General features: G+C 30.4%; 2 protein-coding genes across 3 annotated transcripts; both read left to right on the top strand.

Moving 5' to 3' along the window:
- Nucleotides 1-1,837: 1,837 nt before the first annotated feature.
- On the top strand, nucleotides 1,838-5,611 carry LOC108322713 (plant intracellular Ras-group-related LRR protein 6). The gene is made up of 3 exons (XM_017554901.2): nucleotides 1,838-2,259; nucleotides 3,093-3,262; nucleotides 4,558-5,611. Exons 1-3 carry the CDS (start codon nucleotides 2,056-2,058, stop codon nucleotides 5,237-5,239), a joined length of 1,056 nt encoding a protein of 351 aa, XP_017410390.1. The 5' UTR covers nucleotides 1,838-2,055; the 3' UTR covers nucleotides 5,240-5,611.
- A 5,349-nt stretch (nucleotides 5,612-10,960) lies between these two features.
- LOC108322703 (nucleotide-sugar uncharacterized transporter 1) lies at nucleotides 10,961-16,191 on the top strand. Of its 2 annotated transcripts, XM_017554883.2 has the most exons (7): nucleotides 10,967-11,354; nucleotides 13,004-13,155; nucleotides 13,256-13,464; nucleotides 13,535-13,628; nucleotides 14,171-14,337; nucleotides 14,470-14,640; nucleotides 15,471-16,185. In XM_017554883.2, the coding sequence occupies exons 1-7, from the start codon at nucleotides 11,282-11,284 to the stop codon at nucleotides 15,742-15,744; spliced, it is 1,140 nt and encodes a 379-aa protein (XP_017410372.1). In that variant the 5' UTR covers nucleotides 10,967-11,281; the 3' UTR covers nucleotides 15,745-16,185. The 2 variants fall into 2 exon arrangements, with proteins under 2 accessions (XP_017410373.1, XP_017410372.1); XM_017554884.2 differs by lacking the exon at nucleotides 14,470-14,640 and having other exon boundaries at nucleotides 10,961-11,354; nucleotides 15,471-16,191.
- The last annotated feature ends 452 nt before the right edge of the window (nucleotides 16,192-16,643 follow it).

The following is a 16,643-nucleotide window of genomic DNA, read 5'->3' as shown; positions in this document are numbered from 1 at the left end:
AAACTAATTATGGATACTAAAAAAATACATTGGGGCTTGAGACTCATCCAACTCATGATTGTTTTATATAGGTAAAATATTTTTTTTATAGAAAAATAAAGAGGGGTAGTTATTCTCATTAAAGTTAATTAAAAATGTCTTATAAAACAAAACTATTTGAGACACTGATTGATAGAATTACCTACTAGTTATTGACACAAATGATTGAGAAACTCCCTCTGAAATTAAGTGATGTAATTTTGAAAGGTGATTTTAGGTTGACGTATATTTTTATATCTATTTAATATATATTATAAAAAAAATTATAAAAGAAATAAAGATTTTATTAAAAGTGAAAAGTAAAGAAAGATAATATTAAATGGATATAAAAGAATTGTGTGTGTTAAATTATAAAATATTTTTTAATACTTTATTACGAATAATTTTCACCGAAGAAATTTTATTTCAATTTTGTAAAGGCAGAAAAAATTACTGATACTTCCAAAAAAAGATTTGTATATTTATTTATTATTTTATTTTCCAGAAGAACTGTTAAATCTCTACTCAGACCAAATGTTAAATTAGATCAGTAAGAGCCAAACTACTTTTTACCTTTTTTAACACATGAAATGAACGTAAGAATATATTATCAAGCAATACTCTAACAAAGTATAATATACACTATTTTGTGATTGAAATTAGTTTCCTCAATAATTAAAATTAGTAAGAATTATTGTGATAGAGGTAAACTAGATGGACCATCATCGATTTATGTTATTCAACTAACTCGAATTGACATAAGAAAAAAAAATGGATTGATTTCACGAGATTTGATTGAAATTGATTTGTATAAACCTAAATAAGTCGGATTGATGAGCATCGCGTTTATCACACCTAACGCAATTATACACATAAAAATATTCATTTCCTTATTCAACAAAAAACACTATTTTATTACAATAACTTATTATTTTTAAATTATTATTATTTTTATTATAAAAAAAAATATTATGACTCGTCCTAATAGAAATATATCATGCTTGGGCCAGGTTAATATTTAAAAGAATATTTTTTTTTTCACCAACTCATTTTTAGAGATATTTTGGTTATTAGAAAAGTTAATTCTTGTATTTGAAAAGAAAGAGAAATGTTGGAGGTAAAATAATAAATATAAAGAGTGTGTAAAAAAAGTTTAGATATTTTAAAGTCATAGAACCACTAGTGCAGTAAAGATAAATGATAGTGGTTATTTTTACTTATATGTGGTGATTCATCAACCGAGTAATAATCAAGAAAGACAAAACAAATAGAGTTTTTACCTTGTTTCTCAATTCAAATGTAACCAAGACAAATAATGGTGTATTTTCTTTATCAGACTTTTGGCTTCTGTTGTCTCTTAAACTAAGGCAGTAAAATGGGATTTTCTGCCTTAGTTGAGGTTGAATCGAAACAGTAAATTATATATTTTTTTTGTCAAACTTTATGTTTCTATTGTGGCGAGAACCAATGTTATAAAAGACATACTATCTCAGTTGTAGTCACAATCGATACCTATTTTACATTTTTTTTCTTTAAAAACATGTTTGTTTATGCAACCTAGAAACATACCTTACTAATGTATGTTTTTTATTTCTTTCATAATTTTCTCAATTTTGTCCTTTTAAATAAAAAAAATATTAACGTTTATTCTTTTTTGTGGGTTTGTGAAATTGTGGAAGTGTAATAGAAAGAGAGATATGAGAAAAAGAAAAGTGTGTTGTTGACTCGATCAAAGTCAAGAACGTGGCCACGCAAACCTAAGCATATACATACATACGGTTGCTGTACTTTCATTATACGTCACTTACATGTGGCCCGCACTCTCCGCTCTTCTCTTCCTTCTCCTCCGTACATCCTCTTTCCTTTCTCCATATAAACCCAACCACTCCCTTCTTTTTTCCACCCTTCAATCCATTCCCTTCCCCCATTCTCTCTCTTTCTTTTCAGGCCTACCATTTCATATTGAAAAACAAAACAACACAACACAGATTTTAGTATCTACTCTGTTGCTGTATTTCATTTATTTGGTGGTACAAGATGATGTACGAGCAACAGCAACGTTTTCAGCAGCCCATGTCTGTGAAGGTCGATTTGAGAAAGAAAACCGAGAGAAGGAAAGCCGTAGAGGAAGAGAGGCTTGAAATAGTAGACTTGAGTGGCATGTCCTTGGATTCCCTTCCCAACCCCTCTCTTAATTTAGCCACCATTTGCAAGTTGGACCTCTCTAATAACAATCTTCAGGTAATCACATGCATGCATACAGCTTTTTCAGACCTTATATATACTTCTTAATTATAACCCTTTCTTTTCTGGCTCTTTCCACACCTTCATTTTTCTGCAGAAATGGCAACTTTAAAAATAATATCAACGTTTCATGGCACAGATATTATATACATCGGCTTGTTTTGATATAAGTTAATACCACCTTTCTCCAACTATATAGTTATAGTACTACGGAAAATGTAGAGGGTCAATACAACTTGGTTTTCATTTTCACGTATAATCCCTTTCTTTTCCTCAAGGTACAGATGATCATAAAAGGAGAAGCTACTTATCAGATATTACATATACATACATATTATATATACATACATACATACATATATATATATATATATATATATATGTATATAATATTGTGTTGATGTCTATTACACTCAAACGCGTACGTGCTGTCGTACATTAATAGATGTCTGGTCATGTACTCGAATAAAAACAAACGATAACAAGTTGTATTAGGCAGTAATATTATTTAATTTTGTATTGATTTAGATTGAGACTTTTGAACAATTATTATTAATAACAATATAATTATAAATTATACACTTTATTTTATCAACGAAAAATCCAACTTGTTATTTAATTTTGTCTTTAACTTTAATGAGTCTTAGTAGTTATATATAGTTTTACCTTCCTTACGGTACCCTATGGCTGCCGCTGTATACTAGTTAATTAATTAGCTAGCCGACATGAATTTATTAATGAATCCTATATGCGAGTGTCTTCATGTTGTTTAAGAAATAATGGTGTAATTTATTTTTAATTAACATTTGGTTTTGAATATGTTGTGACAGAATATACCAGAGTCCTTAACAGCGAGACTGCTGAACATGGTGGTGTTGGACGTGCACTCCAATCAGCTTAGGTACCTTCCCAACTCCATTGGTTGCCTCTCAAAGCTCAAGGTTTTGAATGTCTCTGGCAACCTCATCGAATACCTTCCCAAAACAATTGAAAATTGCAGGTTCATCTCTTAACATCTCTTTCTACGTTTCCTAACAAATTAATTAATTCTATACATTTTTCTTCATAGGTACAAGAAACATGTATATTATCAAGTCCGTGTTTTAATTAAAACCAATAATTGATTATGTGTATGTTTTCAATTTAAATATTGTATTAGTCAAATCTAATAACAGTTTAATAATAAATTTAACTAATTAATTCTGGACACAAACGTCTTGATGATTCCATTTTAGTTTGAGTCATACACTTGCTTTCCACCTTTACGTTAGTCAAACAACACATAGTGCACAAAACAGTTCTAAAGCACTTCAGTAACTTGCTTTCCCTGCTATGATGAAGTTTAATTTCTGTTGTATGTGTGTTTTTATTTTATTTTATTTTACCTGTTCTTGATACTACTGGCTAGGGCATCAAGGATATGTGTAAGAATAATGAAATTCCACGTCAGGAGTAGATTTGAAAGCGTTATAAATAATTGATTATTAATGTCTACTGATTAAAAATATACCTACCCATTTAATAAAATATATGTGAAGATAATATAAGGGGAAAAAAGTGTAGCCTTAAATATATTTAAACTTTATTCAACGTACACGAGTCGTTATTCTATTTAGAAAATCAATCGTAAAAAATAGAATTTCTAAGCATTCATTGTGGGCCGTTGTCACAAATAGCGGGCAAAAATCAAAATCCTTCGTTTTCTTTGGGTGTCATTATTACCTAATTGACTAGCTTAAAAACAACAAAAGGTGGAGGACACAGGCCAATACAAAATTCTTAAAACAACGGGAGAGAAAGTCAATCAATAAGTGATAATTCCGTGGAAAACCATTATTCTTCCAACAAGTTTCTAAAACAATAGTATTCGCTCAAACATCGTTTTCCTAGTTACAAGAATCCACCGGACATCATCACCAAACGACAAATAGACAATAGATATTTGCATACCCTCGTTCAAATGAAAGCACAATCCAATCAACACATCAACAACCACATAATACTCTTATCCTTCAAAACCTAACATTATCAATTACGTTGTAATTTTTGGAGACATGCATGCATGAGTTACGCGAGTATATATGTAGTTATTGACCAAACTAGAGTAAGGAGCGCTACAAACAAAATCAAAATCAACGACCAACAGGCATCAGTGATATGTATATATTTCACAGACAACCTTAAATGTGCAGTTAACTGTTTGGTACTTATGGAAAACATTTTTGTTAAGAAAGGTTAAGAAAATTGTGATTACCATTTTCTGTGGCTAATACATTATGACTTTTGAATTAGCAGAAGCTTAGAAGAACTGAATGCGAACTTCAACAAGTTGATCCAGCTTCCAGAGAACATAGGGTACGAGCTGATAAACCTGAAGAAGCTATCGGTGAACTCTAACAAGCTGGTGTTCCTTCCTCGCTCGACCTCTCATCTGACCGCTCTGAAGATTCTGGACGTGCGTTTGAACTGCCTGAGATCTCTCCCAGAAGATCTCGAGAACCTGATAAACCTAGAAACTCTGAATGTGAGCCAGAACTTCCAGTACCTGGATTCTCTACCCTACTCGGTGGGGCTCCTCCTATCCCTGGTGGAACTAGACGTCAGCTACAACAAGATCAGATCATTGCCGGACTCCGTTGGGTGCCTGAAGAAGTTGCACAAGCTGAGCGTGGAAGGGAACCCTCTGAGTTCGCCGCCGCCGGAAGTGATGGAGCAGGGATTGCATGCGGTGAAGGAGTACCTGTGCCAGAAGATGAACGCGGGCCATCAGAGCCCCACGAAGAAGAAGTCGTGGATGGGGAAGCTGGTGAGGTATAGCACCTTCAATGGACTCAACAGCAGAGGTGTGGGCCGCGAGGAACGTGAATCCTTCATCATGCCTGATTATAGACCCATCAATAGCCTCGCCTCGCCGCGCTACACCGGCATGTTCTCACCTCGTCGCCTCTTCTCACCCCGCAATTACTTCAGCGCCTGAGTTCAACGTCGCCGTTTTGCGTTCTGAGTAAGATCACCAGTTTTGATTGATTTCACTGCATTGTTATGTTTACGTTCCACCGACTTGGGAACCGTACGTGGTGGGCTGTTCCGACTGTGCAGTAGGTCCCTTTTGCTTCGTGGATGGACAAGATCTATTAGATTTAGTTCAAGACTATTAAGCAACTACTGCATATATATATAAATATATATGCACACACATATATATGTAATGGCTATAACCTCGCTCTGGTCTGTAAATAAACTTTGTGACCAATGTGTTAGTGTGTGTTTGCTTTATTTGCACCACACTTTCTGGTACATTTCAACCCAAAAGCATATCTCACATTAATTGGAGTGCCAACTCTCTAAATTTGCCTCCAAAACATATTTTAGCATACGTATGTCAATTCTCATCAAAATAAAGATAAAAAACTCTCAAAATCTATACATCAAAAAATACCAAAAAACAAAATCGGACAAAAAAAAGGCACATTTCTAATTTCTAATAATTTTAAAAATCTCACTACTTCAATATACATATTACGTTTTTTTAATATTATTATAGTTTATGTTTGTAGTAATTTCATATATTTGTAATATTAGAGACTTTTTAATAATTTGAATTTTTAAACTTTATCATTATTACAATACATGCATGTATGTGGACGAGAGATAAAGTTAATCACATCAATGAGTGAGTAACTTATTTTATAGGTTGATTTTGCAAAATTTAGTTAAGTTTAAAATTTACATTTTAAAATGGTTAGAATTTATTTTAACAAATAACAAAGTTTATTGTTTATTAGGAGGTTTGATGTTTCATTCGCTATTGAGTCACTACTAGTACTAACACAAAAAAGACTTTAATATATATTATTTTAAGTTTTTGAGGTTTGTTAAAGGTATGATGTCATAACGAGATATATTAAATTGACATATGTTATCTCTGGACAGACGTTAATTAACATATGTTATATTTATAACATATGTTAATTGACGTTTATTGTAGGAACAATAGACATCAATTTCTGGGTTTGTTTTTATTTTAATTTTTTGTTAATATTTTCTTCACTAAAACAATGAAAAATCAATCTACAATACAAGAATGCATTACAAAAGTTTCAACAATTTTAGAAGTAGCATGTGTATCTAAATTAGAAGTATAGAATATAGAAAAATGGTTGAAAAATACTATAATAAAATAAAAATCATACATTAAACTAAGGATTTTTTAAATTTCATAACATTCTAGAAAAAGAAAAATACCTTAAACGATGGTTAATATATTTGTCACACCATTTCCAACAACTTTCATTTTTAGAGCATCTCCGTTCGTGATTCATATCAAAAGTTATGACAATTTGAAGTTTATTAATCTAAAGGTTAAACTAAAAACAAAACAAAAATGAAACTTTTATAGTATATAACCTTGGTTAGTAAATGAAAATATCAACTTTAATGAAAATTGTATATGGGAAGAATGAAAACTTCAGTACAAACAAGCACCACAATGAAAAGATAAAGTGAATTGGATTCAAGAACTTGCTTATACAAGTTTAGTTCGTCACTGTACTTTAGTGGAAAACTTCATGCAAATGTGAAAAAGAAAGATGAGGACGCTAACATTGTTTTGTTTATAAAATTTTAGAAGGAAAATTGACATTAAATACCCTCACAATATATATCTATTTACATTTTAACGTTGATCTTAGGGTCAACGGATGTTAAGTGACGTTGGACATTTAGGTAGTCTGATTTCATAATTTTATAACATTATAAATTAACATTAGTTGTGAATTTGTCCAAATTAATTTGGACAAAATATTTGCAAAAATATCACCCCCACAAACTTACCAAATAGACATGGTGATGTTACAAACGCTTCTTGCACAAATATAATCCAATCATATCTCACTTAAAATTCACCTCTTAACCTAATTAAAAAATATCAATGTCATTGATTCATGACATGTCTAATAAAAGAAATATCATCATCATTAGTTCAACTACATTCACTAAAAACTATATAAATTCCTTCAATAGTGAACATATGGTTCCAATATTCTCGTAAGCATATCCTTTAAAGTTGTGATGAGTATATCTGTCTACTATTTCCATATGTACTTTTTAAAAGTACTGACATGGTATAGATACGTATTTTAAGAATACACAAACGTACCAGTTTTAAATATACATCCTTGACACATCTGTTGGATTCAAGAATATATATGGTTGCATCACAAGGATGTATTTCTCTTTTCTATTGCTAAGATGATTTGTGTCATATCCTTTTATACTGAATTAATGGATTGAAGTCACATTACGGACACAAGTCACATAAACGACATTGCTTGCATGTTTATTTAGGTTCACGTTTACCCATGAACATAAGAAACTGACTGCCCTCAGTTTGTGCAAGCCAAATCTGCAATGCTGGAAATGTTATAAGTATTTCCCCAATAGTGAAGCTAGTGAAAGCCAAATATATTTTTCTCCTCACACATATGAGAACGAAGGTTTAAAACAATCGAGTTATGTGGTACATCAAACTATTCATCATCAAAAGAATTTCTGTCATTATGTTATTTGGCTTATCTTGTGCTTCAAAAGACTTTACATTCAACTTCAACCTAACTGAAACGAAGATTTGGCTGTAGACCTTTGTCTTTCATTAATTTTGAAACTTGTGTTACCTGATTCCACCAACCAACTCTTGCATACAGATTCCCAAGCTGTTGAAGTGTTGCTGAGCATAGCCACTCATGGTGTTCCATGTGATAGCCTAAAATATTTTCAAATATGTTGAAGGCATCATCAATTGCCCCCACATTTGGAATACAAGGAAATGAGAGCATTATCATTGTGGAGGTGATAATGAAAACCCATGTGAATTATTTGACAATGAGCACATGTCCCATGTCCCCATGCTCCCATTCAAGCACTTAGAAGACTAGAGTGTATGTAAAATGATTTGGTCTGAAATATGAACCCCTCATTTGACAAAAAAAACTCCAAACACATGTCAACATGCCACTCTTCCACAAACCCGGCAATAATGAACTCACAAGAATTTATTCAAACATGCGGTATGCATCACCCGACAAGGCACGCCAACTTATCAGAGGTTCATCAAGAACATAGCAATAAACCATATGTTATTGTAATGCAGTGATGTTGAATTTCTCAACAAAGGTCACTCTTGGAGCCTGAAATAAGAAAATAAGAAGAATGTATAAGAAAAGTATGTTTTTACTATAATAATAAAAATGGACTTCTGATAGGTTTGAAATCCAGGAATCTACTTGCCAAGCATGGGTAACCGTGGATAGAATGGTTACACAAAACCCAAAGTAAAAAAATGTGGAATATATATATATATATATATATATATATATATATATATATATATCATTTTGGTTAAACTGTAAATTTGTTTCTATTTTAAATATTTATATGAGATTTTGTTAATTTTTCTTATTTTAATCTTTACATTGTAGAAATCTTTAAATTTGATTGCACTCTTAATTTTTCCATTTATATTTTAGTTTAGTTTAATTGAGCTTTACATCTAACAGATTCAATTAATGGGCGTTTAGTTAAATTTTTTCATACAAAATTACAATTCTTATCATTTCTATCATCACGTGCACTTTTGTGTAGTTTTTACTTGTGAACTTTTATATGTTGAGTCTCTTTAGAATGAATAACATTTAATAATTCATTGTAAGAAATAATTGAAGAAAATTAATATGATATTTCGATGAAGAAATTTTTTAATTTTAATTTGAAAAAATATATATTCACATATTCTCTCGTAAAAGTATTCATGAGAAACTTAGTTAAAATAATTTTCAGAAACATTATTTTTTAATATTAATGTTATTTTAGAAAATTAAAATATATCTGTCCAACTTTCCATTTGTAGGAAAATAAAAGTAATCCTGTATTAATAGCTGCCTAAAATATATTTAAAAACAATCTTTTATAACTATTTTGGCGGATCATAAAACAAATACACTAATATTTAATTACTATTATAAATAAAATAAAAAAATAAGTACATAATTTAGTATAATTACAACTATAAAAAAATCACACATATATATTTTTTGTTTTTTCAGATTTTTGAATTAATCAATAAATCAGAATTAAAATTTTCAGTTATTTCTTGTTCAGTGTAAATAATTTATCTTTCATTTTATTAGATAATCTTATTTTTGATGATATTCATTAATATAAAGTAAACTGTCAATAAAAAAATGTTGGTTACTTTTTTTTCTTGCAAAAAATTGACATAATTAGAATCTCTCTGGAAGTTTTAATTGATATGGAATCTATTTTAAATAAACTCTTCGAATTTTATATCTTTTGACTTATTAAATATTTTCATATTTGAAGGTAATTTTCTGAATCACGTTCTAGAATTAATATGAAACTCTAATTCTTTTAAATTTTAAAAAAGAGCTCATCTAATTAAACAATTGAATAATTAATATAATGCTTTAAAACATATGAAAAAGTTAAATCTATCTTGTTTTCGGGTTCACCAATAACTTTCCTATTACAATTTTTTTAAAAAATCTATTATTTTATTTTACAACAAGATACTTTTTTTTAAAAAAAAAACACAACTTTTAAGACCAAAAGACAATTTATCATAATGTAATAAAAAAATTGAATGATGTGATTACTAAAAAATTATAATAATCAAATCACAGTTAAAAACTGATTATAAAAAAAATTAATAAAACATAACTTTTCCTTCCATATTTATAAAAATAATATAAAAAAAACTCATCAAATTAAGAAAATGTTAACTATAAAACTAATAATTTAATAACAAGTAAGTTATATTTAAAAAAAAATAAAAATAAACATATAAAAAGTGAAAGCATAGATAATGAGTTTATATTAACTTTAACAAAAGAAAACACATAAAAACGAATGATTACTATAATAGATGAGAAACTAAAAGATAATTGAAAAAAATATATTAATAATTATTTATTTATTTTTTATTATATTGAATTTTCTGTTATGTTGTTTATTATTATTAAATGTTGTGGTTTATAAAAAAAAATATCCAATTTAATTTTCACAGATTTTCAATATATAACATATATAAAAAATTTCAAACATATAATTTAAAAAATTTGGAGAGATGGCATCTCCTATTATCCTCCGCCACTGACTACCAATTAAGAAACGTAACCGATAGGGTTTGAAATTTGAAATTTAGGAATCTACTTGCCAAGCACGAGTAAAGGTGGATAGAATAAGCTAGACAAAATCCAAAATAAAAATGAGGAAGGGAAATATTCATTTTAGCAAACATATATATAAAAAATAGATAGAACACATTTTAAACCAATACATTATTTTGCTTAAACTGTAAATTTGTTTCTCTTTTAAATATTTATCTGAGTTTTTGTTTTCTTTCTTATTTTAATCTTTATATATTAGAAATCTTTAAATTTGATCGCACTTTTAATTTTGCATTTATTTTTTAATTTAGTTTAATTGAGTTTTACATCTAACAGATTCATTTAATGGGCGTTAGGTTAAATTTTTTTCATACAAAAATCAGGATTCCTGTTATTTATACATATCAAGAAATCTAAAATAAAGTTAGTTAATGGAAGTAGTCTTGAAAATCTTTACATCAATTTTCAGAGATAAGAATAATGTGTTATTCTTGAAAAAGAAAAGTATGGAGAATGTCGTTGGTAAAGTGTTTGCTGAATGACCTTTGCCGTCACATTGATGGGTATATGGGACGACACCGTTTCTGTCATATAAACATCAGAACAAGGTTAAATGTCTTGTCATGTGAAAGGTATTAAGGGGTCGCCGACAGCTGCCATTCTCCGCCATCACCGGCACAATCCACGTGTCAATCACCTTTTTCCCCAAACTTTTGTCTCTTCTGTTCACCTTCTCCATTCTATTCATTCTTCCTCTCCGAAAGCAAGTGCCACTGCTACTTCGTCTCTTACTTTGCCTCCCCCGTTTCCCTTCTCAGTATTACCCTCTTCTCAAAATGTTCAATTTCTTACTTATAAAAGACGAACGAAAGATTCTCAAGCGCAAAGATAGCGATGCCGGGGAAAGAGGTACTCTATGCATTCTACATTCCTTTCTTTCTTACATTATTTCAGTTTCTCGATGCTTCGGGTTTATCAATTACTGGTTTAGATTGGACAGTGTAAATATGTTGCATCGGATTATACTCTCCATCAACTTTTCATTGTTTACAGCAACTCTGAGCCTTTTCAGAACACTTAACTTCTTACACTGTGAACTCTATTTTCACATTCATTGAAGAGTAGCCACGTTGAAAAATGGGTCTGGGTATGGAACTTCCATTTTTGTATGACTTTTTGGTCATTTTCAATTTTAGTGATCATCAGAATACAAAACACTTGTACCTCAATTTACATCAAGCATGTTCATGGATACTTTTTTAATGCAAGCAGGCTAAGTATTATCCAATTTGTAATTTTTTTTTTGTGAAAAATAAATTTAATTACGTGAGACATATAATATAGAATAGAAACACGGAATCATTCTGCATAAATTTACCAAAAATTAAAAGTTGTTGCCTTTATAGTATATTTTTTAAATGATAGGAAGGAATTTATGATGAAAATGATTATGATCTTTGTTTCCAATAATGTTAAAAAAATACATTATTAATTTAGATTTGCATAAATACAATTATATATTTATTATACTTTATGAATTTTTATGCTTACATAGATATGACATAGACACACGGAAGCATTGTCCATGAGGAAGCAAAAATAAAAATTGTTCCCCATTCATACGATTTGGACAAAAGAATGTGATTTATAATACTATTCTTATAAGTAATGAGAAGGAATTTATGATGATAATGATTTCTGATTTTGGTTTTTAATAATGTTCAAAAATACATTCTTAATTTGTATTTACAGAATTGTAAATATATATAATGTATCTTCTCATATCGTTACACCAGACGTATATGGATACCGTATCGGTACATCATAGTCATACACATAGGCCTTTGTTAGAGTACTATAAATAATTTTGTTTTAGAATTTTGTGCTTGGTTGGATTCAGGTTGAATCATCCAAAATGAACTGAAATATTAGTTTAAGTGATTTTGTAAATGTATATATGGTCACATTTTGGCCACTGGGTGAGAAATAGATTTTAAGTTTCAAATTGTTTTTGATTAAAGTTAATATGTTGGAATGTTTTTACTTTAAAAACAAGCTAGGAGTAAGACAGGGTGTAAAATTTTTATCCAACACGATTTACTTAAAATTGCTTCAACTTAAAATCAGGTTTGATCAAGAATTGATTATGTTGGACTAAACACATGAAGATTTACTCAACATTGAAATGTCATTAATATAGTTCAAGTAACATAATAAAAAATTATATTAAGTTTATTGCTAACTCCTTTAGAATAAAAACATTTAAACATAAATTATTTTTCTTTAAAATCAATTTTGAAAGCAGTCCATCGAAACACAGATTGATTCTTGTTTCTTTCCAGCCTAGTCTCTGCACCTACTTGTATATACTAACTTTGAACATTCAAAATTTATTCAAGCTTATGTCTTATTCAGCCAACTCTGAATTGGTGAATTTTCCTTGGCCATTCTTGATATATTAGAATGTGAATCTGATGCATACTTAGTTTATGCTTTACTCTGTATCTCCATAAGAAACTTCCCTAATACCTCCTATTAACTTTTATTTGTCATTGCAGGAAGAGCACTGGAAGACCTGAGAGGCTCATTGTTTAATGAATTTCGTTCCCCTGAAGGTGCAAAACGACATCAACATCGCACATGTGGTCCAGCTGCAGCACTTGCCTTCAATTTTGTAGTCGCAATTAGTATTATCTTCATGAACAAAATGGTTTGTTTACTTTCCTTTCTGTCTGGTTGGACTGTGTTGTGTGTGGAAGTTTCAAATAACCATGCATCTAGATTTTGATTTCTTTGACTTTTCTTTTCAGGTTCTTCAAACTGTTAAATTCAAATTCCCTATTCTTCTCTCACTAATTCACTACGTAGTGAGCTGGTTCTTTATGGCTGTACTAAATGTGTTCTCTTTGCTTCCTGCTTGTCCCTCCTCAAAGTCAACTAAACAGTCTGCTTTATTTACTCTTGGATTTGTCATGTCTCTATCTACTGGCCTTGCTAATGTCAGCTTGAAGTATAATAGGTAACACAACTATGATGTTTTTATTTAAAATATTTGTTTCGTTCTCTGAATTTAATATCTATATCTTCAGTATTGGTTTCTATCAGATGGCAAAGATTGCAGTAACACCTTCAATAGTTATGGCAGAATTTGTATTGTATAGGAAGAAAGTTTCTTGGCCCAGGGTAAATACATTAACTTTGGCTGGGCATATAAATTGGATGGGAATAATTAAGAGTGTTAAGGGGCTTGTAGAAATAAGAGTGTTTTTTTTTTTATTACTATTGATTTGAGTTATATGCACATTTTGTGCTATGGTGATCTCCTATAGCTTAACGTAAAATAACAGACTTCAAGTAGTTAACTTCGCCCTTTCATTGCGAAGTGCGTAACCAAAGCGTGTCTCTTGTCATTATCTGTGCTTCTGAGGACCTATAAATGCAGTCAAAATTGTAGTTGAAAATAAAAGTCCAGTAACTACGACTATTATTTTTTAAGTTTATCATTTTACTCGTTTGTTGATCTTTAACATCATGCCAGTTGAACAAAACTGATTCAATCAGTAAACCTTTAGCTACAATGATGCTTGTATTCTATGTTTCAGAAGTAATCGATGTGTAATTCTCCACAATTGATTCTAGATTTCAGAATTTTCATACGTATCTCATTTGTTTATTTTGTTTTATTATTATTGAAACGCTAACTGAGTTGATATGAAACTTTACAGGCTTTAGCATTAACGGTAGTATCTATTGGTGTTGCTGTGGCTACAGTGACAGATCTGCAGTTCCATTTCTTTGGTGCCTGTGTCGCATTAGCGTGGATTGTACCTAGTGCTATAAACAAAATCCTCTGGTCCAGATTGCAGCAGCTAGAAAACTGGACTGCTTTGGCGTGAGTAATTTGTTTATTCTTTTGGTCATTAATAAGTATTTATTATCTCTTTATAGTTTATATTATGTAATGACTGCCTCTTCCAATTCCAAGTGCTGATTTACATACCAATATTTGTGGATTATTCAACAGGTTAATGTGGAAAACAACACCTATTACTTTAATTTTTCTGGCTGTTATGTTACCCTGCTTAGACCCTCCTGGTGTACTTTCCTTTGATTGGAACTTCATTAACACATTGGTGATACTCACATCAGCCATTCTTGGATTTTTGCTTCAGTTATCTGGGGCCTTAGCACTAGGGTAAGGCACATGCATTACCCTCTTCAATTGTTGAATATTTTGCCTGTGAAAAGATATCGAATTTCAGTTTTGGTAAACGGTAGGTGGGTCACTTGTTTAATACTTTACTAGGGGGTTTTCATCAAATTAAATGATCATTTAGTAATGACCTGAACTCCAATGTGTCAAACATAAATAGTTCAATTTGGTTTCTCTTAGCTTCCTTTCATGATATTACTTGTTCTCTTGGGTTGGGTATCAAGTATGCTGGTCAGCATTTCTATTTTAAATGTTTCATTGTTTGAGGAGGTATAAGGTTATTTGTTCAGGTGACAGAGTTGTGTCAAGAAGCCTTTAGTGGCATCTGATACCATCTTTGTTTCTGATGTGAGTATAATTTGCATTTCCCTATCTGACCATAATTCGGAATAATAGTGTTTTGAATGAATAAAGTATAAATTATCTCATCTAGGATTCAATGCCATTTGATACCATCGAATCCTATTTGTTCCACTAGCATGTTTTATTTTTAGCAAACATTCCTTTAACATGCTATAATTAATACTACAACAGTGACCCTGTGTACTGAGAATTTCAACATAAGTTTATAGATATGGCAAACTTTGATGGTTATGTGCTAAGGCTAATACTGATGGTACTTTACGGCCAGATGTACAAGTAAACAAGTGTGAAAAGTTTGTGACAATGTTAGTGTTTGGTCATTTAAGATTTGTCCTAACCAGACCATTATTGAAGTTCATTAAATTGTATATCTGTTTCTATTTTACATTGTTGTTTAGTTAACTTCTACTGGCTAGTTTCTTCATGTATTTTTTCCTTGTAATTTACAGTGCTACGTCTGCGGTCTCGCATGTTGTTCTTGGGCAGTTTAAGACATGCATTATCCTTTTGGGAAACTATTATCTCTTTGGATCCAATCCTGGCATAATCAGTGTCTTTGGAGCATTTACAGCTATTGTTGGTATGTCTGTTTACACTTGCCTTAATCTGAAGCAGCAAACAGCCAAGATATTTCCTCATCAGACCTCCCTTTTACCAAAATCTAAACTAAGCAAAGAAAATGGCAGTTCCCATAATGGACATTACAATACAGAAAATGTCTAGCAAAATTCCTAATACTGCATTGCATGAGATGATAATTAGTCAATCATTGTTTTTCCTTGCTGTGATTTCTAGATTCCAATAATTGTTTATGTTCAAATATAAAAATATGCATACTAGGATTCAATGCTTCTATCATGGCAAGTTGGAACCCTATCTACTCTGTAAATGAATTATTTGGTGGTTTCTTATCCTGAGTTACGAGTTTTTTCTTCGGTATAGAATAGGAGCTACTGTTTCATTTTGTAATAGTGACAGAAATCAGAAAACAGAATTACATTTTTTTTATTATACTCAGAATAAAAATTGTCTATTCTGAATCTTGTTGACAGGGGCATTGGAAATCATGGAGGGATTATTAATTTTATTATAAAAAAATTATTTTTTGTTCTTTAACAGACCTCCGAAATTAATTAGCAGTGCCTTAATTTGAGTTTGATTGACTTAGTGAAAAAGGTTTTGTGTTGTGAATCAATCATAAATAGTTGATGGTATTTAGGATTAGTAATATATTCTTTAGGATAGTTAAACTGTTTGGATAGAAGAGGATGCAAAGAAAATTGGAATATAATGATAATGTTTTATTATTTTATTTTATTTTACATTTTTATTGTCTAAACTTAATTTCCTCTCAATAGAAATTTGGTCTCATTTCTCGTTGCAACATCTTTTTTATGAACAATAACAAATATATTAAAAAAATATTTAGATTACTCTAACTCATAAATATAAATATCAATCTATATATATAATATCATCTTATTAAATCTTCCTTAAACCCTCCAAACCCTTACTCACCTCCCTCATTCCTCTCAACCCTTTATCTTCCATCTCTCTCACTTCAACATTTTCTTTGTCATCATATGGTAGCCAAACTAAAAAAAATCAGAAAAATTGGCTCT

The sequence above is a fragment of the Vigna angularis genome, chromosome 1 (genome assembly GCF_016808095.1).
Source record: "Vigna angularis cultivar LongXiaoDou No.4 chromosome 1, ASM1680809v1, whole genome shotgun sequence".
Classification (NCBI taxonomy): domain Eukaryota; kingdom Viridiplantae; phylum Streptophyta; class Magnoliopsida; order Fabales; family Fabaceae; genus Vigna; species Vigna angularis.
This window is presented reverse-complemented; position numbering and strand designations above follow the sequence as displayed.